The 27,477-nt window shown below is 40.3% G+C and overlaps 1 protein-coding gene across 2 annotated transcripts; it reads left to right on the top strand.

The window, feature by feature from the left end:
* Nucleotides 1–24: 24 nt before the first annotated feature.
* On the top strand, nucleotides 25–25,770 carry LOC139454045 (protein arginine N-methyltransferase 5-like). 2 transcript variants are annotated; one of them, XM_071235534.1, is made up of 17 exons: nucleotides 27–142; nucleotides 2,586–2,704; nucleotides 4,116–4,201; nucleotides 4,569–4,700; nucleotides 5,584–5,687; nucleotides 5,957–6,170; nucleotides 6,933–7,022; nucleotides 8,051–8,122; nucleotides 10,994–11,071; nucleotides 12,320–12,378; nucleotides 13,003–13,128; nucleotides 19,049–19,224; nucleotides 20,011–20,120; nucleotides 21,228–21,321; nucleotides 21,781–21,897; nucleotides 22,458–22,522; nucleotides 23,547–25,770. In XM_071235534.1, the coding sequence occupies exons 1-17, from the start codon at nucleotides 51–53 to the stop codon at nucleotides 23,697–23,699; spliced, it is 1,887 nt and encodes a 628-aa protein (XP_071091635.1). In that variant the 5' UTR covers nucleotides 27–50; the 3' UTR covers nucleotides 23,700–25,770. The 2 variants fall into 2 exon arrangements, with proteins under 2 accessions (XP_071091634.1, XP_071091635.1); XM_071235533.1 differs by lacking the exons at nucleotides 22,458–22,522; nucleotides 23,547–25,770 and having other exon boundaries at nucleotides 25–142; nucleotides 5,587–5,687; nucleotides 21,781–21,922.
* Nucleotides 25,771–27,477: the final 1,707 nt, after the last annotated feature.

Genomic DNA, 27,477 nt, shown 5'->3' with positions numbered 1-27,477 from the left:
AAATATTTACCAGTACCGCACTATAGATAGTCTTGAGTGTGGGAAAGAAAATGCCAAAAATGTGTGCACGTCTTTCGTGTGGTAGAGATTTCCACTGCGTTCCAGACATAAATACAGCCCTTGACACAGCATGCAAATCCGGGTAAGTAGATGTGGATGGAGAGAAATATGATTTGTCGGAATTTATAGTCGTTGGTTCCTCAAGCAGAAACTCTAAGCATTTGTGACCCCTATTTTCGTGAGTACGATGTCATTTAATTGTTGCCCAGAAGATAGGATAAGATTCACTGTCGTGACTTACTTTGTTCAATTATATGTACCTACCACTTTCTGTCTGTAGATGTCAGCTCCTCAGAATCCAGCAAACATTCAGAAATGTAGTGATTTTGTTCAGTGTCGTACGTGTTTTCATGGTTATGGGATTCAATCATAATAATAAGTGGATGTTGTGGCCCAATGGTTCAAGTCGTTGCAAATTGTTTTGCATGGTTGCATCCCATTGTTCCACCAGGATCCGCTGATTGATTTTTCTATCCCCAGACCTGATTATAATACTGGTTTGTCTGTCCAAAACTTCTGCTCTGGGTTTCTCAGAAATTGACTACCAGTTCCACTTTCTGCTTCCTATCTACAAAAAGTTTATATTCTGTTTAAAAAAAAGGAATGAAACATGAAAACAGATTTTGTGGTAATGTAACTGCTGCAAAGCCAAAGATTTTGACATAAGAAAAACCTGAATTGAAGCGAGGTGATGTGAAATAGTTTTTAAAGTTGCATTCGAGATTGTTACACTTTGCATGCATGTGTGTGTGTGTGTGTGTGTGTGTGTGTGTGTGTGTGTGTGTGTGTACGTGTGTACGTGCGTGTGCGTGCGCGTGTGTGTGCGTGTGTGTGTGTGTGTGGCTGCTTGACAATTTGGACTTATGCCAAATTTTATAGGGCTAACCCACTGAGATACCATGTTGCAGTTTAACAAAAATACCCCACTCAGATACCAATATACCAATCCTGAACCGACAAGTCCTTGTTCTAGCCACTTTTATACCGAATGCCAGGCACCGTGTATCCACTAGACCATGGAGATTGTCCCTGAATTGAGAAATCAGCCTCTAACATGTCCAGGAGTGCCTAGTTAAAGCCCTGAGTTTCAGAATGTTTTTGCTTTCACTTAAGAAGTAGCATGGTACGCTACATAACCGCGGTAGTTAATTTATAATGGTCTTATGTTATACACAAATTGTTTCCTGTTATTTGTTCCAACTTTTATGACATATCAGATCGGATTGATCAATGCTGATTTTCTTTTGACAAGATAGGTAAACAAACTATCTGCCAATAGCAACTGAAGGAGGGGACAACTCTATGTTAATGTGATCCCACTATTGTGGTGTGATGCGTGTTGAATATATGCTTTACACCACTTCCTGTTGCAAATCATGCATAATCAATATGCATACGAACATCGTCCAAACAAATGGATTCTTTTCTAACTTGGAATGGAGTTAGGGATAATGCCACATCCCAAACATTCCTCGAACTGTTATCAAGTAGTTAGTAGGTTTATTTACGATTAGCTGTGACATTCCAGGAGTGCTGTATTTGACCAAGCAATGAAATAAGTAAACAGTCGACATGGGTTATGGACAATCTCATCAAAATCAGATCTTAGTTCTCGCTGCTGCTAAACAAAGATCTGAGGACATCCCATCACGGGTCACATCAGGCCGACCTTGCGAGAACTTTGACAGACCAATGGAATGACTGACAAGAAGTCGACATTAGCCAATCAGAAGGCAACTTTCTCATGCTTTAAGGCACTAATTTCAAATGGTGATTACGCTTCGAAACATATTTTGACAAGTTCTCCATTAAAAATTTGAAACCTGAACAAAAGAACATTCTGGAATGGTCTCATTGTCTAGATTGCATGGATTCAGTCGTTCGGAATACCCCGTGCTAATGTTTTTGAGGTTGCATGATTAGAACTCGCATTCCGACTGTCACTTTCATGATCTGGTAAGCAACGCTCTGATTGATTGGATGAAAGGTGTTTCTGACATGATAATATAGAGTCTGACTATTCTGTCTAGTGTGACTGGGGATAATAATGCTCATGTTGGTTGGTTGGTTGGTTTGTTGTTTAACGCCACACTCAGCAATATTCCAGCTATATGACGGCGGTCTGTAAATAATCAAGTCTTAACATCATGAGCATCGATCTACGCAATTGGGACCGATGACTTGCATCAACCAAGTCAGCGAGCCTGACCACGCGATCCCGTTAGTCGCCTTTTACGACAAGCAGAGTCGCCTTTTACGGCAAGCATGGGTTGCTGAAGACCTATTCTACCCTGGATCTCCACGGGTCAATGCTCATGTAATAGGCCATGTTTCTATAAAGCAGAGGCAAGTGGAGCCTGTCGTTTCACTTTTTACATCTCCTTGGAAATCATGTATTAAATTGCTGTTTATAATCATGATGTTTCAGTTTGTTTTTTTTATTTAACATATTGTAAGACATTAATAACATTTTTTGCAATAAAATGAAGACTAGTTCAGTATATTATCCAAATATCTTTTTACAGGTTTGATTTTGTATGCCTGCCACTTGTAAATCCTCGTTATCGGCGAGAGTTTATGAATGGCCCTGCCAAGAATAGACCTGGTGCGCTTACCCGATCTGATATGGTGGTATCCAGTCAAGGTAAGAATCTTACTGAGTGATGGGTGAGTGAGTTAGGCCTTTAATGCTGCTTTGAACAGTATTCTAGTTATATTATGGCATGTCCATTTGATGTGAGAGGGAAGCCGGAAGTTTTGCAGATCTTAGACATTTACCACTTTGGTGAAACCCACGAGCATGGGTATGGTTCTGACAAACCTAGAAATATTATCTGCGCAACTGAGTTTTGAATCCATAATCATTGGTTGGCATGCCTAAGGGATGCAACTCTGCACAGCGAGTATGATGACACACAATCAGGCTTTCAGAGCCTGGCTATGCGAATCAATATTTGCCATGGTGTAATGGCGACCAACTGGTGCACACAGATGTATTGATGGATTTGTCAAAAGTGGGTGCTCCATACCTCAATATGGTTCCTTGTCGAAGGTCCGTGTCACACAATTAGCCAAGTCCTAAGTCTGACCACGTGACCATCTTAAGTTGGAACATAGGACAAGGTTGGGGTGCTGGGGACCTATTCCTCCCTAGAATAAGAGCAGGTCATCATGTGGGAATATGCAGATAGCTGTCCCCTCCTTCAGGGGCGGTTGGGCGGTCGGGTAGCCTTTACATCACGATGAAGACCCGGGTTCGATTCCCGACACACCCGTAAAAGATTCCGGGATAAAATAGGTCTTCAGCAACCCATACTTGCCGTAAACGGCGACTATGCTTGTTGTAAAAGGTGTCTAACGGGATTGGGTGGTCAGACTCCCTGACTTGGTTGATACATGTCATCGATCCCAATTGCGTGGATTGATGCTCATGATATTAATCACTGGATTGTCTGGTCCAGACTCGATTATTTACAGACCGCCGTCATTTTGCCCAGTGTGGCGTTAAACAACCAACCAACAATTCCTGACATGGGTTCAATATCCATGTCTGGTGTCCCCCGCCGTGATATTGCTGGAATATTGCTAAAAGCAGCATAAAACCAAACTCACTCACTCACTCACTCACTCCAGGGGTGGTTGGGTAGATTTGTGGTTAACATGTTCGCTCATCATTCTGAAGGCTGGGTTCAATTCCCAACAATGGTACAATGTAGGAAGCCCATTTTAGGTGTTCTGCCATGATATTACTGGAATGTTGCTGAAAGCCATCTAAAAGCTTACTCACTCACTCACTCCATGAATTAATGTTGCCAAGGTTTGAGTCAGTTCTTTTGAAATACATAATCAGTAAATCATCGTATCTTGTTTCTTCTCTAAACTAATTTGAATATTTTGTGTACATTACTTTTTAAAGATATTGTTAGTGTCGGTGTCATAAGTATGTTAGATTAAAGAAGGTATGTAAAAAAGTAAAGGGTAATTCAGTAATTCAGTTTTCCTATATTGTGTATGTGAAGGATGAAGTACAGATGGATGTTTTTGTCTTCTTCCAGACTGGAGCAGCCTTATTGTTGGGAAAGTATCACCATGGTTACAGAACGATTCCAAAATCGACACTGTGAGAAAGAATTCTGATGCAGTAAGTCATTTATCAAGCATTACGATAGGCGACTATGCTTGTCGTAAAAGGAGACTAAGGGGATCGGGTAGTCAGGCTCGCTGACTTGGTTGATGCATGTGATCAATCCCAATTGCGTGGATCGATGCTCATGATATCAATCACTGGATTGTCTGGTCCAGACTCGATTATTTACAGACCGCCGTCATATAGCTGGAATATTGCTGAATGTGGCGTTAAAGAACAAACAAACAAACAAACAAAACAAAACAAACCCTCACTCACCCACCCACCCACTCACTCACTCACTCACTCACTCACTCACTCACTCACTCACTCACTCACTCACTCACTCACTCACTCACTCACTCACTCACTCTGTTGCCAGGCTCTGAGGCAGGAGCTGAAGTATGCAGCTCACCTGGGGATGCCGGCCATCATGGTGCCGCTGAAGAGTCGGAGCATCCTCAACCTGGCCCGCTGCCTCAACGAACATATGCTTGGCAGCTACTTCCAGCAGGTACCACAAGCTTCTAGTTCTCGCTACCGCTAAAGAAAGATCTGTGGACATCCCATTACAGGTCATGTCACAACGACCTTTCATCCAACCAATCAGAGCATCGCTTACCAGATCATGCAAGTGTTTTCTAATTATGCAACCTCAAAATATTCAACAGAGGACTCCGAACGAGAGTTACGGGTTTTATGATTATATCCATACATCTAGGCCATTTATAAGCCATTCCAGAATGTTCTTTTGATCAGTTTAAAATCTTTTATCGCGAATACATCAAAATATGTTTCGAAGCGTTGTTGCCAGTTTGAAACAAGTGTAGTAAAGCTTGAGAAAGCAGCCTTCTGATTGGCTAATGTCGATTTCTTGTCAGTCATTTCATTGGCCGGTCAAAGTTCACGAAGGTAGTTCGTAATGGGATGTCCTCATGTCTTTGTTTAGCGGTAGCGAAATCTAAGATCTGATTTTAATGAGATTGAGTTGTTCAAGGTAGTGTATGAACCACACGGCCCACAGCTTGTGGTATAGAACTAACTTTGCCCTTTGTATTATACTTTAGTTGAAGGGTTATGATCATGATTATGATGGGTCGAGAGGCTACTTTAAGATAAGAACTTTAGAGATCGAGCTGTGTTTATAATATTTTCGAAAATGAAATGCAGTACTAGTTTGGGAGACCATTTCTGCTATACACACTGACCCCAGTAGTGACAGTAGGACGGCTAAAATAAAGGATGAATGAAAGAGGGATATTATACTGTTGATTATACAAGATTTGACACTGCAGTCTTTGTCTTATCTTGCTGTTTAATCAAACACTGTGTTGAGCACTTAAAAGGAAGTCAATGGTGTTGTTACAGTAGGGTATTGTGTATCGTCCGTGTTGCAGCAGTTCTGGGTGCAGGTGCCCCTCGTGGCCCCATGGGACCAGAGAGATGAGGTGATCGAGGGACTGGATAGTGGAGACTCCCCAACAGAAGACACATGGGAATGGTAAGACACCTTGTTACCCCTGCCACCACAGAAGGGCTGTAAGACACCTTGTTACCCCTGCCACCAAAGAGTGGGCTGTAAAGACACCTTGTTACCCCTGCCACCACAGAGTGGGCTGTAAGACACCGTGTTACCCCTACCGCCACAGAGTGGGCTGTAAGACTCCCTAACCATTTTCTTCATTCTCCAGTTTGCCTCATGAGGGCACTTACTTTGGTGTCCCATCTAAACCCATGTGATCACCAGCTATTTACTTGTGTATCCTCTAGGTGGCACCTGTTTCGTACGCTGTGTGACTGCAACAAGAGACTCGGCGTTTGTCTCGAGATGACTGCTGATCTGCCTTGTGAGAGTGTGCTGGAGAGATGGCTGTCCGAACCCATCAAGACAGTCACCATATCCACAAACCTGTTCCTCACCAACAAGAAAGGCTACCCAGTTCTCTCCAAAGCTCACCAGGGTTTTCTTAGGAGGCTTTTTAGGGTACAGTGATACAAATATCTTTAAACCTCAGGGCCCCATTTCTCGAAAACAATTGTAGCCCTTCTGATGCAATAAGACTTAACCGGTGCTGTGGCTTGAATATTGACAATCCAGTGTTGAAGTATATGGCTTGACATTCTTGACGTTTAATGAGAGTATTGTGAAACAGGATGCAGGAAACCATTCATTACCATTTTAGGGTGGGATCATGGCTTGAAAAGGCCTTAAATAGACATTTGCCTTGAAAAGGCCTTTAATAGACATTTGCCTTGAACATGATTGAAAAGGCCTTTAAAATAACCAAGACATGAACCCATGAAGATCCGTGTTAGAATAGGTCTTCAGCAACCCATGCTTGCCGTAAAAGGCGACCTACAGGATTGGGTTGTCAGGCTTACTGGGTTGATTGATGTATGTCATCGTATCCCAGTTGCGTAGATCAATGTTCAGGATGTCTATCGTTGGATTGTCTGGTCCAGACTCTATTTACAGACCACTGTCATATAGCTGGAATATTGCTGTGTGTGGCGTTAAACAACAAACAAACAAACAAACAAAACATGACTAAACATCAATTCATTTTTGTAATTTATGTACAAAATACCAACATACATGTGAATATCCGCGAACGTATGCAGTTATGCCTTATGATAACGAGTAATTGAAACTTTGTAGCTCACAGACAGCCTCGCATATTTCGACTGGTGATTGCAGTTATGGAATCTTTTTGGATGCTGATGTATGAATGTTGAATGTTGTCAGTTGGATGCGCAGCTGATTCTGACAGGCGTGGACCGACACCCAGACAAGGGCATCAGGGCGTACCAGCAGTATCTGGACCATCTCTGGCAGGTCAGGGCACTTCATGTACCATGTTTTGTACCATGCTGCAGGTGTCATGTACCATGCTGCAGGTGTCATGTACCATGCTGCAGGTGTCATGTACCATGCTGCAGGTGTCATGTACCATGCTACAGGTGTCATGTACAATGCTGTAGGTGTCATGTACCATGCTGTAGGTGTCATGTACCATGCTTCAGGTGTCATGTACCATGCTGCAGGTGTCATGTACCATGCTGCAGGTGTCATGTTCCGTGCTGCAGGTGTCATGTACCATGCTGTAGGTGTCATGTACCATGCTGCAGGTGTCATGTACCATGTCGTAGGTGTCATGTTCCGTGCTGTAGGTGTCATGTACCATGCTGTAGGTGTCATGTTCCATGCTGCAGGTGTCATGTACCATGTCGTAGGTGTCATGTACCATGCTGTAGGTGTCATGTTCCATGCTGCAGGTGTCATGTACCTTGTCGTAGGTGTCATGTACCATGTCGTAGGTGTCATGTACCATGCTGTAGGTGTCATGTACCATGTCATAGGTGTCATGTACCATGCTGTAGGTGTCATGTACCATGTCGTAGGTGTCATGTACCATGCTGCAGGTGTCACCTACCATGTCGAATGTACCATGCTGCAGGTGTCATGTACCATGCTGTAGGTGTCATGTACCATGTCGTAGGTGTCATGTACCATGCTGTAGGTGTCATGTACCATGTCGTAGGTGTCATGTACCATGCTGCAGGTGTCATGTACCATGATGTGGGTGTCATTTACCATGCTGTTCATATTATGTTCAGTGCACTGTTTATCATGATTTGCGTAATTTGAACCGGATTACAATAAGTGTTATTGATAGTGATTCGTGAGAAATAAGAAGTTCATGTCTATGTGGGTCTGTTAGTGGCTGTACATGCTTATGTCCCTTAGTTGGGCCAGGATCAGCTTGTTGTTCGAGTCCCAGACTCACCAAAGTATTATGGTAATGATAATTAACATGATTTAATTGCTGGTGCGGTGAACATGATGACTTTGTTTATGTACAGAACCAGACTCCGCCAGACGCCATCAGCCAGTTCGCCAGGGGCTATGAAGACTACCTACAGTCTCCTCTACAGGTAAGTTGGAAATTAGAAATAATCTTGGCATGGCATCAGACAGGAACCATCCTTCTATTTCTGAAACAAAAAGGGGAAATTACAAATGTGTACCCCATACTGGCTGTTGAAGACATTGTAAAGAGGACCGCCTCCGTGGTCTAATGGTAGAGCATCCGCCCGGAGAGTGGAAGGTCCGAGGTTTGATCCCCGGCCCGTCATACCAAAAGACGTTAAAAGATGTTACTTGTTGTTAGGGCTGCACGGTATTACCGGTATACCGCAATATGAAAATGAAACAATTACGTATCGCGATACGTTTGTGATGTACTGGTATATTGACAATGATTTTGTGTTTTCAAATTTAACTTGCTTATGCCTAATTATTATTACTCATTCAACACCGTAGGCCCGTAATACCGGCCAAGAAGCATTCCCAGACACCGTAGGCCGGTAGACCGGCCAAGCCGTAGTCACGTCAAAATAGTATATAATTTTTTAAACCTACCAGTCATATCTTTCATTTACTAAATCTATCACATTTCACAATGTCTGAAATACGTATTCAATTTCAATTGATCATTTTTTATTAATAGATTAAGAAATTATTCACTATTTCCCGTAATGTTATTTAAAATAAAAATCTCAGACACGCACTTCGAAAACGGGTCCACATCGAACATGTCAAAGAGCAAAATAAAGACGTCTCAAGCAAAGCTTTGAATATAGTATACAAAGTTATAGATACAATCAACAAAAATATATCTAAAAGTTGTCAAACTTACTGCCAAGTTATTATTTCCATCTTTTCGTGCTAAGCTTGTAATGTAAATCAAATGACATATCGGCATTCGTCGCCTAAATTCTCGGCTCGGACACGATGTTTAATGCCAAAATCATGATACATCAACAAAGCCCCATATTTTTAATATAAATCGCGATTTCCTGCTTAAGATGTTCAGAATGGCAGGATAAACAAAAAGATTTCGTCAAAATATAAAATTCATAACACAACTGTAATTTGATTGACTGCCTTGGGTCACGTGCTCAAATTTGACCAATCACAAACCTTGTAGCAGATTTTGGCGCGAAAGCGTCATTAGAAACCAATTTTTATCCAATAAAATCGATTGTTATAACTACGAAAAACTCCAGGCGATGTTACGAGCGTGAAGATGAAAGAATAAGCTTTCTAGCGATGTGTCATATTCCAATCTTCGACGAACGTGTTATTCATACGAAGCCTCGAAAACAGTGGTATTTCTTCATGTTACTGAGCGGACAGGCGCTGTTATCGGGAAATGGGTGATGACAGATACTATTGATAATTCTTTTTAAAAAGCTTTTTCAATAACATAAACAAAAATAAAAAGGAAATAGGTAAGTGCATTTTATGAAATCGTATATTTGCCGAAAATCGTCAAATTTTCGCTTCCTTGGTCCTTAATCTGGACGTTGTGACTGTGTTAGCTTACATCTTTTTATTTACAACGAACATAATTAAGTTGTAAATGCATTATTTAAATAATGTGATAAACATAACTTTCATATTTATAAACAATAGGATCAGACCTTTCAAATGGTGTATAATATAGAGTAGCAAAGATGTTTTACAAGCAGATATTTTCTTTGATAAATGTTGGTTTCATCTATCACACAGGAATCTCTGGTAACTGGGTGTCACAGCAGTAAACGCTTCTGGTTGACTGGTGTTGAAAGAGTTAAAACAACTAATATTGTCCATCTTTTTACCTGCGATGTCATTGTGATGAAACTGCACGAACAGCTCTTTGATAAACAATTACAAACTTACGTTACCACAAACACTGGACCCATATTATACATAAATACCTCTAACATTTCTTCCTGAACCTATGAGCTAAACGCACCCATGATGTCACTGAGTCTGGAGAATTGATACCACTAATATTTACTGCATGTTGGACTTTACCATTATGGTGCCTTAAACAGCTATTCTTGAGTCAAATAGCACAGCCAGTCAGACACAATATACAATTGTCTGTTTTGTCTGATGGTTCTGGTTTTTCCCTTTTTTTTTTACTTTGAATAAAGCTAAACTTTGTATGATTGTACTGTGATTCAATGTGGAGGTAAAAGAATCTTAAACAGTGGACAGAACTCAATAAGTTTTCTTCCACAATATATTGCAATACAGAGGAATGTATCGCAATACGAAATTTGGGGCAATACACAGCCCTACTTGTTGTTACCCTGGGTGGGGCTCGGCATACATGCATACACGTCGCTATATAAGTGCAATAACCTTGGACGCGACGTTAAACCCCATTTCACCACCTAATGCAGACAAGTATCTTATCAGATATAAAGGTCCAATTTTGATGAGATCATGTCAGAAGTATAACACTCCCAGAGTTTTGAGATGGAAGCACCACACTTCACTGATACTCTGTCCAATGGACCCGTGAAGATCCCGGGGTAGAATAAGTCTTCAGCAACCCATGCTTGGCGAAAGCCGAAAAAAGCTACTATGCTTCTTGTAAAAGGCGACTAACGGGATCAGGTGGTCAGGCTCTCTGACTTGGTTGATGCATGTCATTGATCCCAATTCCGTGGATCAATGCTCATGATATTAATCTCTGGATTGTCTGGTCCGCCGTCATATAGCTGGAATATTGCTGAGTGTGGCGTTAAACAACAAACCAAAATGAAATGTGGTTTCTAGGTCAGAATGGGTCAGGTAGTCACACTGTGACTTTGCTGGCAGAGTGTCATCATGACACAGCAAGAGGATTGTTGCTCATGCTCTCAACCACTTGTTTGCCAAGCCAAGATTCGTTTATTTACAGGCTGCCTTGATATAGCTGCAGATTGCTGTGTGAAATATATTTTCTCACTCCCTGTGTTTTGCAGCCGCTGATGGACAACCTGGAATCTCAAACATATGAGATCTTCGAGAAAGACCCGATAAAATACTCGCAATATCAAAAGGTAAGACATAATGCCATACATGCTATACTTGTAAAACGTTCTGTAAGTCTCTTTGCTGTGAATACCTACCCCTGGTGGTTAAAGCGTTTGCTCATCACACTGGTGAAACTGTTGAATTTTGCTAAAGCAGAGAAAACCTGACTCACTCAATCACTAGTGACATTTTGGTGTGCCTGTCATGGGGGTCGACTATCCTGGATGGGGTCGTCAGGCTCTGGGACTTGGATGAGTGAGTGTTCATCATACCACAATTGTGAAGGTCATTGCTCATGCTTTCAGTCACTTGTTTGCCTTGTCCAGAGTTGGTTGCCACTAGTGCACGGGTGGCCCAGTCGTCCCTTGAGCAGGCCAGAAATCTATGATTGTGGGGTTCGAATCCTGGTTTGCCCTGATTATGTTTCTAGGTATGTCAGTACCATACCCGTGCTCGTGGGTTTCACCGAAGTGGTAAACATCTGAGACCTGCATCACTTCGGGCTTTCCTCCCACATTAAGCTGACACACTGAGATATAACTGGAATAATGTTCAAAGCTGTGTTGAACCCAACTCACTCACTCCAAAGTTCACTGGCCAGGAGGGATTGTTAAAAAATGTTTCAAGTCCTCATCATATGGTACTAGCTCTACTTTATGGAGGCCGCCATATGTATGAAAATAGTCCTGAGAATATAACGCTAAATAATGGTGAAGCTGACAAGTTGATTGGTACTATAGACACTACGTAAGTATGACGTTTTGGGTGGTTCTTAGACTTTCACACGCATCACTAATCAGTTATAATTAGCGTACAGCAAAAACCCTGTTTCTGATATACTACGAAATGAAAACAACTTGGACATAGAATGACGGAAAAGTTACCAGCCCAATTTAAAAGTCGCTGGCATTTGGCCAGCAGGCAGGCAGCTATTTTTAACACTGGTTACCACAATGATATAGCTGGCTATGTTGCTGACTGAGGCATTCATTAACATTCAGGCAAACATGGCCAAACACTCACTTTAGAACAATATTGTCAGATCGCAATTGGCAAACAAGAGGAGAAAACTTCACTGTGGAATGAAGCTGTTAAATTCACCTGTAAGTTCCAGAAAAAAACCTTCAGCTCTTAATTTGAACTCGTATCTTTACCAAATTGAATGCATTCCTTGATGGTTTCTGTTATCTTACGTTTGACTCAATGTATTCAAGGGAGATATGATTTATGTGAATAATAAGTAATATTGTTTATGTTTGTGTTTTCCTCTTCAGGCAATATATTATGCATTACTGGACAAAATAAAACCAGATGAAAAGGACACAAAAAGTGTGTAAGTATCAAATTCTCATGAAGTCTGTGTGCCAACAGAAATGTTTTGTTTGGAACATTGATAAGATATGTATTTTAGTGTAAATGATTAAAAAATAATTTCCTGAAAATATAGTTGCTTTCTGAAAACTACAGATGGTGCAGATCAGTCATATCAGTACCATAGAATAGGTCTTCAGCAAGTCATGCTTGTTGAAGAGGCGACTAACGGGATTGGGTGGTCAGGCTCGCTGACATGGTTGATGCATGTCATCGTATCCCAATTGCGTGGATCGATGCTCATGATGTCAATCACTGGATTGTCTGGTCCAGACTCGATTATTTACAGACCGCTGTCATGTAGCTGGAATATTGCTGAGTGCGGCGTTAAACAACAAACCAACCACCATGTCAGTACCAGGGCCTACCTTTAAAACTTTGGGTTAGATAGAATTCTTGTTGCAAGAGGTGACTCCCAAGATCGCGTAGACAGGCTTGCTGACAGGGGCCTGTTCCACAAAGTGATCGTAGTGCTGGGATTGTCATAAATCTGTTAAAATATTGGACATTTCCAATGCCAAGAACGTCCATGAACCAGCATTTGTAAATGGTGTCTGGAGAGTTGAGAATTATGCTGCTGTTTCAGGATAGTTATGGTTGTTGGTGCGGGACGAGGGCCGCTGGTTCGAGCAGCCATTGCAGCAGCGTCACAGGCGGACAGGAAGATCAAAAAGCTGTATGCTGTGGAGAAAAATCCCAATGCTGTTGTTACGTGAGTAAGCCTTTGTTGTCTGTCTTCCTGCAGGGCCCATTTGCACGGAGCAATCTTAGCGCTACGACTATTGTAAGCCTATGTTAAAGTATGGGAGTTACGATCATCTTAGCGCTAAGATCGCTTTGTGCAAGTAGGCCCTGCAGTGGAAAACTGTGCAAGTCATGTGTGGTCTCATGTACCTTGTGGTGTAATGTGTTATGGTACCCAACAAATATTATGATATCATATTATACATTTCTATGACGCACTTATCCAGATACTGTACTAGTATCTGCTCAAATGTGGTTTATTATAGGAGGGACATCATCTTCCCGAGGCAAGCGGGTCTTCTTTTATTGGCTCGGTCGTGGTGCCACCTCACATAGATCATGAGTGCCCCTTGTAATGAAAACATGATACCCCATCAGATCGCTCCTCTTATCTCATACAGCTTCTCAAAGATGGCGACTACCATAGACAAGTACCTTGACGATCAGATAGCGAAAATATTTGCAATTTCACCCCTGACAGTCAAACAAAGGCAATCGTTGAGGGGCTTAAAAGATGGAAAAGAAATATTTGCATCAGCAAGGACAGGCCGCGATAAACCACTTTCATACGAATGTGTACCAGCTGTGTTTAATGTTCTCATCATTGTACGCTTGAAAGCACAGTACTTGGGCGAATTGATTTAAAACTTGGAAAGACTTAGAAAATACTTATCTTCGCTTAATATTTGAAATAACTTCAGGGCAAATTAGACAAACAAACAGCGGCCATGTTTTCGGAACCCAGATGTTGATTTTATTAAACGTTCTCTGATTGGACTATCGATATGTGCTATGGTCCACTCATATTTAGAACAGGAAAGATGTGGCAAGGGTGGAAACAAGATTTTGATAAAAAGGCAAGTGGAAGCTATCGCCTCAGTAAGATGGAGGAACATAGAAGGGACATAATTTGTAATAGCCACTGGTGACACAATCAAACCCAGAAATTCCAGCCTAAAGTACTCACGGAAATGAAAAAAAACTGTTTTTCTCAATTTAAACATCGACACAAAGTGTTACGTAGCTATTAATACGAAATGACAAAACAACTCGAAAAGTACAAGTCTGGATTTGCTAGTTTGATCTCAGTGAACAATACAAAATGTACTTTACAGGAGGTAATTTGTCGGCACTTTCAACATTCAAAAATAAAACTAAGTCCAAATTGACATAGCAGAAACAGACTATAGGCATTATGCACCTGTTCTCACCTGTCGTCAAGGTGTCATAGGTCACCTTGATCTACTTACACCTGGTTATGCCCTGTTTCACAATAGTCTGTTTTATTCACATTTTTACACACTTTTACGTGTAAAAAGGCATAAAAACATTTGATACGCCGTATTTGTGCCACGGCCCAATTAGTGCTAATTTAGTTGTTTGAATATTTACATATTTTGTAGATTAACTGCATTTATTTAAGATCTGAGGTCGAAAAAACAGTGTTTTTTTCATTTCCGTGGAAACTGGACTTTGACAGTTAACTCCTTTGCATTGGGAAGATGGGATGTTTGTAGCTGTTTTTCAGTGACTCGGACTTGTGATATTTATAATGAATGTTATTCTACAGCAGTCATAGTTTTCTGAAAAGTCTATGGGAATTACAGGTAATTGAATCAAAATGGAATAGCCAGGGATGTTGTTGATGTGGTAAGAACATGAAGACACAGGCTGGGGATGTGAGGTTTGTTTATGTTTGTGATGGAAAAGACGACCTGTAACAATATATACTTTTCCATCCCAAAATGCAATAATCTACTACTGATCATATATAAATTGTTCTCCTTATGATATGGCTGTAATATTGCTGATGTGACGTTAAATTTTAACTCACTCACTCACTCGATAATACTAATCACCTACAGGATATTCATTATAATATTCTGTAGTCATAAGCTTAGACCTGACCGTCATATAAAACACATCATGAGTGAGTTTTGTTTTACGCTGCTTTTAGCAATATTCCATCAATATCACAGCGGAGGACACCAGAAATGGGCTTCACACATTGTACCCATGTTGGGAATCAAACCCAGGTCTTGTGGCGAACAACCGCTTTAACCACTAGGTTACCCGACCGCCCCTAAGTCACATCATGATGACATTTCTATTTACACACACAAAAATTACTTCTGGACTATCATCAAATCATGAATGTACAATACAAGTTACTGAATACACACACTGATCCAATTAGCACATTGACGCACATGCAATGAAATGAAATTTATCTAGTACACATACACATGCCACACACAAACACTATCATATATAACATGATCAAATGCAATGAATGAGATATATAGAGGTTATCACGCGAATGTGTTTGGGGATGGTAAATATCCTGCATTAGGAATAAACATTGTATTTAGCGAGCCTTGGCCACTGTCAGACGTTGTTGACAGTCGGTCTGTCCTGTTAAAACGTTAAGAAGTGTAGTCAGATGTACACACAGCGACAAAACGAAACAAGGTTATAATTCAAACATATTTCGGCAAAATCCAACTTTTTTAATTTGTGGAGAAGGTTTCAAGCGCAGAGGTCTACAAGCACAGATATGGCTATTGGTCCCGCTTGGCTAGGCCTCGTGTCCTCGCAAAATTGTTTCGAAATTTATATCTCCAAAGTTGCCAAAACTTATAAAATGCCTCAGCTACGTCACAGTTAGACACTGATTTTCAGTATATAAGACTGTTCTTTTCATAATGATGGCAATTATCCCTGTAGTTTATCCAGATTCCCGATGGTTAATTCTGACTCGATCGCCAAATGACGAGGGCGACGCCATGTTTGTTTATAAACAGTGAAAGTAGTCCCTACTTGACCTTTGATATTTGCATCTCTATCCGCATATGACCCCAACAGATATCGTTTTTATGCGTTGGCTTTATCCTGCCGAGAAACGTACCCATTATATGGTAAAGACATGTATTTACCTACAGTGATATATGTTAGGGTTCTTACAGGCTTGAAAAAGCCTTGAATATTATGGTCCCTCTTGAAAAGCCTTGATTTTTAGTGCCAACCATGAAAACCTTGAAAATCACAAAAAATAGCCTGGAAAGCCTTGAATTTGTACCAAATGCCATAATACTTGTTAATCAAAGCATTGAAGCACACACAAATATGGACCAATGATGTTTAAGTGAGATTATCACAGTGATAGATGTGTGTGCCAAAGTCCCTGAAGAATACATGACTCCATTTATGTTTTTTTGAGTGACAAATAAATCTTGTTTGAAAATGTGTGATGGTCATATTGCTTTTTGGGTGTTATGACTAATATATAATATGCTGGATTTAATTAAATATTGACAGGCTAAGGCTTAAAAAAGTCTTGAAAATGACCGTTGGCAGCCTTGAAATTTTGGGTTCCATATTTGTGTGAACTATGTATGTGTTACACTGAAATAATTACTTCAACTGCTAACCTTTAAATTGCTGATCTTGTCTGCTTCTCAGTGTAGAGTGAAGTGTGAGTGGAAAGTGGAGAGGTGAAAACAAAGGACTTGAAAATAGGACACTGAGATTTAAAATCTAGCCAATCAGGAAAACACCCAAGCTTCAACTTTGATTGATCACCAAAGATGTACCTGTCCACCCTATGCTCTAGTGGACTCACCCCATGAGCTGAACACAACAAAAGACTAGAGCTGTACTGATGATGCTTAGCTTACAACTGCTTATATATATCTTACTCAGCCTGAACTGAAAACAAACTACCTAAATGAACACCAAATTAAAAATCTTAAACAAAACTGCAAACAATCAAATATCTTCACCCCTAAACTTAAAATACCCAAAATAGACACAACACTAGCTAGCCAAATAAATAAACAAACCGACCCAAACATAGCTAAAACTACCACACTAGCATACATACACAAAAATTGGCCAAATTGGTGTCACATTTACACGGACGGATCCTCAGATCCGACCTCCAAACACACGGGTTTCGGAGTCCATACCACACAACCAACTAAAACCACACAATCCTTCCGACTCCCAAATAACCAATCAATATTCACGGCCGAACTAATGGGCATGGCCTCAGCCCTCCACAATCAAGAATCCAAAAACAACCAAAAAATCCTAATACTTACTGACTCCCTAAGTGGACTACAAGCCCTCCAAAACAAAAATACCAAAAACCGACCTAAATTAATAAATCAAATACTTAAAAGCTCCAACGACCTAACAAAAGCAGGCAAACAAATAACCTTCTTGTGGATACCCGCCCACGTAGGAATATACGGTAATGAAAACGCCGATAAAGCAGCTAAACTATCCCTCAAAATCCCAGAAATAAGCTTAAACTTACCCATCTCAAAATCAGAAATTAAAAGTGTAAACAAACAAAAAATCACAAAAAAATGGCATAACCTATATCTAAACTCAAATAGCCAAATCAAAAGAGTGCTCAGCAAACCACTAACCAAACCAAAAATTCTCCATCCATCCAAAAAAATCGACAGAGTAATCACTAAACTCCAAACAGGACACACCAACCTAAATAACCACCTAAACAAATTTAAAAAACACACTACAGGTAACTGCCCACACTGCAAACAACCAGAAACCCCAGAACACGCACTCATCCACTGCACACACTACCTAACACATCGAACCGCATTACAAACCACCCTCAATATAAACAAGGCTCTCACTCTAGAAGCAATACTAAACCCACAAAATAAACTAGAAAACTTCAAGGCCTTAGGCGTATTCTTAATAAAAACGGAACTAATAAAACGCATCTAAAACCATAATAACCTACCAAATCAAAATCACAAAAACAAACAATCATCCACCATACCCAGCTCCCTTAGTTCTCCTCCCCAACCCCATCGGCATCTATTCCAAATCTCAAAATTCCCAAATTCTATATAAGCAACCCCTAAAGCCCCCTCTTGGGTTGCACAGACCACCCTCGCCCCTTTCGGAAACACATTAAATGGCCTGGCCGGGCCCGTGTGCGAAATACGCGTCAGTCGGAAAGCGCACGTTAAATCTCCAAAGTAAGTAAGTAAGTAAGTGAACTGAAAATTCAATAAGTTAAGGAACAGCAATGATGATAATTGCTTTATGAATCTGAAATTAATACAATAAATAATTCTTTATTACTGAATCATGTGATATATTCAAAAGACCATTATTTACAACATACTGAAGTAAAACAGTTCATTAACAGCACATGATCTTGAGATACAGACACTACTATTTATCACACATGGACTTTTTTATTTTTATTTAAACCAAGAAATGCGTGACGTCTTTGTGAGAAATGTTACCGCAATAATAAAACGGGGACATTTTTTCTGAAAGGTCTGTATGACGGTAACCATGGTAACAGATCCAAATGGCTGGTGACACCCTAGTCAAGAGGGGGCCACAGCAGGAAGTCAAAAAGGCAACATGAAAAAGTATAAATATAGACAAAAGTTATATTTGGGTTTATACTTTGATGGCTGAGTAGGTTAGATCGCTGACATTGTGTGCTGGCGATTCCTCTGAGTGTGTGGGTTCGAAGCCCGGATGGGACTGAACCCCCAAAAGTACAAGAATCTGTACTTTGCTAAGAAGTGTTATCCCCAGTATAACATTTTGTTACTTTTGACCACTTTCTATAAGGTTTTGTGTATTTGTATATGTATAAAGCATAAATAGTGCTAGCTTATGTTTGTTTGTTTGCTTTCTTTGTTTAGTTAATCCAAATGATTTTACTGTAAACTTTTATCATTAAGGAAACTGATTTGGTTCATACTGTTTTAAACATGCCTGTGTTAAAATAATGGGAAAATTTTTCATTGTAAATTCAATTTGTAGAACCAAGAGTTTGGCGCCATGTTGATGCCTCACTTCCAAGTGTATTGATTGTCTGTTGTCAGGCTGGAGAATCTGAAGGATGAGATGTGGGGGGAGCAGGTGGATGTGATCTCGTGTGACATGAGATTCTGGGAGGCTCCGGAGAAGACAGACATCCTCGTCAGCGAGCTTCTTGGGTCCTTCGGCGATAATGAGTTGTCCCCTGAATGTCTCGATGGGGCACAGAGATTTCTCAAAGGTGGGTTGTTAGAGGAAGTGATTGTAACCCAAGAAAATAATCATTCCTTTTAGTTTTTTGTTAGTTTGTTTGTTGTTTAACACTGCTCTCAGCAATATTCTAGCTATATGATGGCTGGCTGTAAATAATCGAGTCTAGACCAGACAATCCAGTGATTGACATCATGAGCATCAATCCACGCAATTGGGATACGATGACATGCATCAACCAGGTCATCGAGCCTGACCGCCCAATCCCAAACAACAAATTAAAATACTTTTCTTTCTATAATTTTTTTTTTCTTGCTTTGAACATGTCAGGCATCAGAAAAAAATGATATTCAGGCAGTAACAAATGCTACACTTGGGATAACACTTCTTTGTAGCGTACAGATTCTAGTACATTTTTGTAAAAATTTGTTTGACATGTTGCAGGAATTGTTATTCTGCCATGTTTACTGTTTAAGTTAATACTGTGGAGTGTGGTTGGTGTGGTAACTCATCACTGTGTACAACACTAAGCAAAATGTGAAGATCAGGGGTAGAATAGGTCTTCAGCAACCCATGCTTGCCGTAAAAGGTGACTATGTTTGTCGTAAGAGGCGACTAAGGAGATTGGGTGGTCAGGCTCGCTGACTTGGTTGATGCATGTCATCGTATCCCAATTGCGTGGATTGATGCTCATGATGTCAATCACATGATTGTCGTCCAGACTTTTTTACAGCCTGCTGAAATATTGCTGAGTGTGGCGTTAAAAAAACAAACGAACAAGTCCAGAATGCATTATTGACTGTTGCTTGTTGTCCAGATGATGGGATCAGCATCCCCTGCAAGTACACCTCCTACCTAGCTCCTATCCAGTCAGCCAAGCTGTACAACGAGGTGCGACAGTGTAAGGAAAAGGACAAGGGGCCAGAGGTTCGTCAGCATGTCTTGAAAATAAATAAGCTCTTCAATATGCATTGTTTCAGTGAGTGAGTTGGGTTTAACGCCGCTTTTAACAGTATTCCAGTTATATCGCGGTGTGGCAGCTTATTGTGGGAGGAAAGCCCGAAGTGATGCAGGTCTCAGACGTTTACCACTTCGGTGAAACCCACAAGCACGGGTATGGTGCTGACAAACCTAGAAACATAATCGGGGCGAACCTGGATTCGAACCCACAATCATAGGTTTCTGGCGTGTCCAAGGGACGCAACTCTGCACAGTGAATCGCTGCGCCTTAGACGACTGGGCAACCCATGCCCCTGCATTGTTTCAGATTATAAGACACAAGTGGTGTCATTAGGAGATTAGGAGATAAACATACTGTTTTCAATGTAGAGATAGTTACCTGTAGATTTAACACGTCACATTGAATTTGGAGCCGAACACACAGCGTGATGTTTTAAATGCTGAAATCATGGTAGAATTGTATTGATTCACTAAACATAACAGTGATTTCACCAGGTGGGGAAACAGGGTAGAATGGGTCCCCTGAACTGTATTGGTGTTGTAAGAGGTGACCAAATTGGATCATGATGTCAGACTTGGTTGATTTTGTACCTGATAATCCACTGTGGCATAAAACAACATCATTATACAGTATTATTTGTAGATGCAGTAAGCAGGGGCCAATGTTTTCTTTTTTTAACAAAGGAATCTGGGACGGTCGGGTAGCCTTGTGGTTAAAGCGTTCGCTCGTCACGCCGAAGACCCGTGTTCAATTCCCGACATGGGTACAATGTGTGAAGCCCATTTCTGGTGTCCCCTGCTGTGATGTTGCTGGAATATTGCTAAAGGCGGCATAAAACCATACTCACTCACTCCCTACAAAAAATCGTAGCAATCCTAAGTCTATTATGTTATTAGTATTGGAGTTACGATATTCGTAGCACTATGATAGACTTGTGAAACGGTACCCAGATGAGTAAGTTGGACATAGTGACAGTCAGGTCTCCAGTGTGCTTGGTAACTAAGTCTGTTGTATCCTGTGTATAGAGGTTTGTGTGTTTGGGTAATTGTTACCTGTACTTTGTCCACCAACAGGCCCCGTTCGAGATGCCGTACGTTGTCCGCCTTCACAACTGCCAGATCCTGTCTGAGCCACAGAAGGTGTTCACGTTTGTACACCCCAACAAAGGTAAACACTCCTGCTTGTGTCAAAGTGCTTTTTGGAGAAGATAGCAATTAACTTGTTCACCAGTAACCAATCATGCATCGTTCCGAGGCAAGGGAGATAACTGACTGTAAAAGTCCAGTTTCCACCCTTGCCGAACTAGGCTGGAATTATGGAGTAATATTTTGGAAGAATTCATGACAGACTTATAATTTATTTGTTAGTTTTGAAAATCAATCTTGTTTGTAAATTTATGATGTTCATACTGCGTTTTATGTGCGGGATTTAAAAAAAATATTGACTGATTGAGGCTAATATCCCAACAAAAAAGCCTTTGATTTTTGTGTTCCATATCCGTATGAACCATAACATCTGCTGTGTTAATGTCGTTTTCCCCTGGGTTTCATTGAAGTGATGAAGCTCTCTTCTACATCAATGACACATTGATGATGAACTGTTATTTTGGTAAATTGTTTGTTTCAGATGAAGTAATAGACAACTCTAGGTACAAAAGTTTAGATTTCATCATATCCAACGACTGTGTCTTACATGGGTTTGCCGGCTACTTCGACTGTATCTTGTTCGGACATGTAACATTAAGTAAGTAGATGTCGTGACTTAGTATTATGCTTTGGGCACAGATATTGTTGACATTATGTTCACTGAGCATTATGGTAGCCTAGCCTAGTGGTTAAAGCGTTCACTCGTCATGCCAAAGACTCGGGTTCGTTTCCCAACATGGGTAAAATGTGTGAAGCCCATTTCTGGTGTCCCCCGCCGTGATATTGCCGGAATATTGCTATTTTGCTAAAAGCGATGTTAAACCCTACTCAAGGCTTGTTGGCTAGTCCAGGCTTGTTGTTCCTGGTCAAGATTCGATGATTAACAGGCCAGTGATGCAGCATGATCTCCTCTTTTCTCAGTGGCACTATTGTGTCATAGTGATGTTATTCACTACTTGAGTGGTGTCTTCAGCAACCCATTGCTAGTTTGTCTTCCCCAGGCTTAATAATTTACTGGACATTGTGATGTTGTGGAATATTGCTGACCATACCATTAAACACTGTTAAACAACCAACCTGAACTAAACAACTATTGACTTAGTGTTGTGTAGTAGTGATTCTGTAGTCCCCCTGTGTACAAGTGTTGCTGTGTTGTAGGTATAGTACCAGCGACACACTCCCCCGGCATGTTCAGCTGGTTCCCGATACTCTTCCCCATCAAGGTACGTCTTCAAGTGACCCGTGAATAGGTCTTCAGCAACCCATGCTTACCGTAAAAGGTGACTATGACTTTGTCGTAAGAGGCAACTAATGGGATCGGGTGGTCAGGCTCACTGACTTGGTTGATGCATGTCATTGTATCCCAATTGCGTAGATCGATGCTCATGATGTCAATCACTGGATTGTCTGGTCCGGACTTGATTATTTACAGACCGACATCATATAGCTGGAATATTGCTGAGTGTGGTGTTAAACAACAAACAAACAAACAAACAAAAAGGTCTTCAAGTTAATCATGTTAATGTCGGCCACAAGGTGGATACTTTCATGTTAACCAAAATCTAGCTTTTTCCAATTTTTGGATATTTGGGCACATATCAGCCTTCGAAATTCATGCTATTCTCCTTGCCTAAAAGTACTAGTTTGTGCTGAAGGCAATTAAAGTTCCTGAAGTTCCATGGACTAGTCTTAAAAAAGACGGATTTCTAAGGCTGCATATACAGTTAAATGTTTGAGTGGAAGGTAATGTTCAAGATTTCCCACTGAGAGTTCATCACTTTATTGATGATGTTCATCTGTGGTCAGTCTTTTGTCCTGTGTATGTATTTAGATGATGCCAGTCACAAGATTGTTTAATCCATGTAGATAATATAAATGTCAAATGAGGTTGTGTACTGTGATGTCATAGTTAGAAAATGTTGCTGTATAACAAACATTCAAATTTATTGGTTTTTTTCTCATGAAAATCTATCTCTGACAATTTTATTCTGAGTGTGGAACTATTGTCCACTGTAAATCATAATCAGGAGGCAAATATGAAATGGGTGGTGGTGGGTTATCCTAGTGGTTAATGTGTTTGCTCGTATTGCTGAAGGCTCCTGGGTTTGATTCCCCACATAGGTACAGTGTATAAAGTCCAATTCTGGTTCCCCCTCCATGTCAAATTAGTGGAATGTTAAGCAACATAAAACCACACTCAAACACTTGAGAAACGATGTGTTAATTCTCCGCCAATGCATGTTTCAGCGTCCTCTCCTGTTAAAGAAGGAGAGTCAGGTGGTCCTTGACATCTGGCGACTGTGCACAGACAAGAACGTGTGGTACGAGTGGGCTATACAGGACCCTATAGCCCTCTCCATACACAACCCTAAGGGACGCTCCTACACCATAGGGCTCTAGAAGGCTGGGGCTGTGGCACGTACACAAAGCCATGGACTGCTCCTATACTACAGGGCTCTGGAGGGCTGGATCTATGGCACATGCACAATACCATGGGGTGCGTCTCAATACTATTGGGCGCCTAAAGCTGGTGCTGTGACAGACACTGTGGTATTACAGCTGGTTCCCTCCGAACTCCCTCACTAGTGCTGATTACTTGTTTGTCTTTTAGGTTTTTTCTTTGGGGAATTGTAAGCACCAAAAAGTCTCTCTCACTTTTCATTAACTTCAAGAACAGATATGTGTGGCATATTATTCAAAGGTTAAGCCTTATAAGAGCCTTAAAAATGTTGTTATATAAACTCATGCATTTGTTTTTTTAGAATGAAAGGAAAATTCTGATAGATGGATAGCACACTTTCTGAGACTTGAACACTAATATACTGAAACACTTTTAAAACACGTAGTGGAGTTTGCCTCTTGATAAGCAACAAGTGACTGGAAACTTATGTCGAGGTATGACAACTTGAATAAGGATTCAAAGTCAGACAACATTATTGCAATGTTGCATGCCATCAGACCTCACTACCACGTACCAATTTCTTTGTCTTCTGTCAGTTTGCTGAAAATTATTTCCCAAACTCCACTATGCGTTTTCATAGTGTCAGCAAGGTTGCTTCCCAGCCGAATATGTTAAAAGCAATTGTCAGAGACAAACTTGTATATCTTTTCAGCCTTTTTGGCACTATTTAAATGTTTTGGGAAACATTTATGCTAGATTTTTTCATTCTGAAGTAATCATATTTTACATTTGATAATGATTACAGTGTAAGATGACATCCATGCTATGGACTTGTGAAAACCACAATGTTTTTTTCAGGCTGAACATGTTTGTCAACAGTGACTGTTGTTTACACTGTTGGAGCATGTTCTCCTATACCGGTATGGTCATTGTTTGTACAAAGCACAATCTCATTAAAATCAGATCTTTGTACTCGCTACTGCTGAACAAAGATCTGAGGACATCCCATTAGGGGTCACGTCAGAACGACCTTTCATCCGACCAATGAGAGTGTCGCTTACCAGATCATGAAAGTGACAGTCGGAATGTGTTTTCTAATTATGCTACCACGAAATATTATAAGGGTTTTATGATTATATCCATACAACCTAGGTCATATATATAAGCCATTCCATAGCGTTCTTCGTATCAATTTTAATTTTTTTAATCGAGAAAACGTCAAAATATGTTTCCAAGCGTAGTCGCCAGTTTGAAACTAGTGTCGTGAAGCTTGAGAAAGCTGCCTTCTGATTGGCTAATGTCGATTTCTTGTCAGCCATTTCATTTGTCGGTCAAAATTCGGGAGAGGTCATTCTGATGTGACCCGTAATGTGATGTCCTCAGATCTTTGTTTAGCGGTAGCGAGAACTAAGATCTGATTTTAATGAGATTGTACAAAGCATTTCATGTGTCACACCTGCTAACAGACATGCATTTAATAACATCAGATTAATTTCATTCACTATTTTATTGGAGAATTAAGTTATGAATATGATTGTGAATTACCGTATTCGACGTAATAAGCGCCCCGCTCAAATAAGCGCTCACGGCGATATTTGCTAATATATTGGCAAGTGAACAATCCCAATTAGCATCCCTTCCGATTGATCAATGTACACAAGACTTATTTATTCGTGTTTAATACGCATTCATGTGTTATATGAATCCTTAATTATGGGCAATCAAATCCTGGTAAAATATATCTGTCGTACATAAACAATTCAGGCTGTCAGCATAAACCTCGAAATTTTTCTTTCAACTATGTTTTTTCTCTCACCAAAATAAGATTCTAATAAGAGCCCCCTATTTCTAATTTTGAGAGAGCCTTACGTCGAATACGGTAGGGTTTCATACAGTGTCATGTTATGGCTAGGAATTATGGTTGATAATAATGTTTAACTGCAGTTCTAGGTGATGGCACTGCAACATTATAACTGTATGGTACTCGGTACTCTAAGGCTTTAAAAAGTAAAAGAATCGGTTCTCAGGTAATGACTTTTGAAATGGTGGGGTTTTTTAAGGGCGGGGGGTGGGGGGGGTTGGTTGTTCAAACTCGTAAGTAACTGCATGCAATTAAATGTGCGGCAGACTTCATGATGATGCGGGCCGTGCCTGAGAACCAAGATTATTTATTTTTTTCAGCCGTAGGTGAGGTTAATTTAGTATAAACCCCAACGGAAGATCTTTCAAGTCAGAAAAGGCCTTAAGTTTATGAATACCTTGATAAAACTTGAAAAAACTATGATAATGTTTCAAAACTCTTTAACATTTACAAATGTTTACACGATTCCTTGCAATAAGTTCACTTTTCAGGAAAAGAAAACCTTGTTTCAATGAAAGCTACATTTCTAATCATTTTTGATCCGTTTAAGATTTGAACCGTGTTCTGTCAATGGCTTGTGATCTCACCCATGCTTGATGGGCTTACCTTGATATTTCCTCACACTTATGAAGATGAAACAGTTATCAAGGGACATATTTCAAAAGGATCTGGACTCACTGAATTGAAATTGTGGCTTATAATTGATGCAAACCACTCGTTAGGACCTTCTGATTCAACTTGTTTATTCCAAATGTTGGAAAAAACATGATATCTTTTTAATAAAATTGAATTAAATAATTTCATCCTGCATACCTCATAGGACTGGGACGATACACCAACTGTGCGATCCAATATGCATCACGATACATTGCTCACGATCCGATACGTATCACGATACTTGCATGTGCACTTGTCTGTGGTGCGTAAGCCATCTTTTTCCAAGACAGGATGACCAAATATCTGGCACACTAATGATTTACAGTTTGCATTGTCAAGTAATAGATGAAAATATATATGTTTTCACTACTAATTAGTGTTTGGGGTAACGTTTATTAAAGCAAACATTTAAGATATGAATCAATATTTTTTTACTTTTACTAGTGTGCAACTGTGATCGATACTTGTGTCAAGAAGTAAACAAATGCGATCCACCGATACATTGATGTATCGTCCCATCCCTAATACCTCATGCATTTGTAGGTGTATGGACATATAGTGTTATTTATCTCCAGCTGGAGTTGTATATGGCACTAATTCTAGCAAAGTGCTCTCCTGGGTGATAACATAGGGTTTGCCACACAATGCAACCACTGTGACCTCATTGCCATGTCAAATACTTCACATGCATTACTGCCAATTGTTCAAACAGTGTATCTTTATTTAGATTGTATTCAGTTTCATACGAGCCATGTGAACTTTGAAAAATAAAGTTCAGTATTTAAGTTGCTTGGGTAAACGAATTTGTTGTTTTTATTGTGAGAGCACATGAGCAGGTGCTTATTGAGTTTAGATGATGAGTTAGTATGGTTTTACGCCGCTTCTAGTAATATTCCAGCAATATCACGGCAGGGGACACCAGAAATGGGCTTCACACATTGTACCCATGTTGGGAATCAAACCTGGGTCTTCGGCGTGACAAGCCAACGCTTTAACCAGTAGGCTGCCCCTTAGATGGTGATATTGATAGTGATAAAATATGTGATGATGATAATAGAATCATTGACAGAGCCAAAATTGGAGCTTACTGATAATGATAAAGATAAGTTTGGACATTTGTATTCCATTATATCCACAGATGAATGCATGTTCATGGCACTCCATTACCCCTAAAGATTAGAACTGGTCTTCAGCAACTGATGCTTGACGTAAGAGGTAAACAGAATTGTGTGGTCAGGCCTACCAACTTGGTTGATGCA

Source organism: Haliotis cracherodii, unplaced genomic scaffold, assembly GCF_022045235.1.
Source record: "Haliotis cracherodii isolate W230 unplaced genomic scaffold, xgHalCrac1.p SCAF_10, whole genome shotgun sequence".
NCBI classification, from domain to species: Eukaryota; Metazoa; Mollusca; class Gastropoda; order Lepetellida; family Haliotidae; genus Haliotis; species Haliotis cracherodii.
Note: the sequence above shows the minus strand (reverse complement) of the source record. Positions and strands in the feature narration are given on the sequence as shown.

What these genes read in the sequence shown, in the direction of transcription:
- LOC139454045 (XM_071235534.1), top strand. Translation starts at nt 51, where the DNA reads ATGCCAAAAATGTGTGCACGTCTTTCGTGTGGTAGAGATTTCCACTGC. An exon ending in GGCACAGAGATTTCTCAAAG is followed by an intron (nt 19,225 to 20,010) that starts GTGGGTTGTTAG and finishes CTTGTTGTCCAG; the next exon opens with ATGATGGGATCAGCATCCCC. An exon ending in AAAAGGACAAGGGGCCAGAG is followed by an intron (nt 20,121 to 21,227) that starts GTTCGTCAGCAT and finishes GTCCACCAACAG; the next exon opens with GCCCCGTTCGAGATGCCGTA.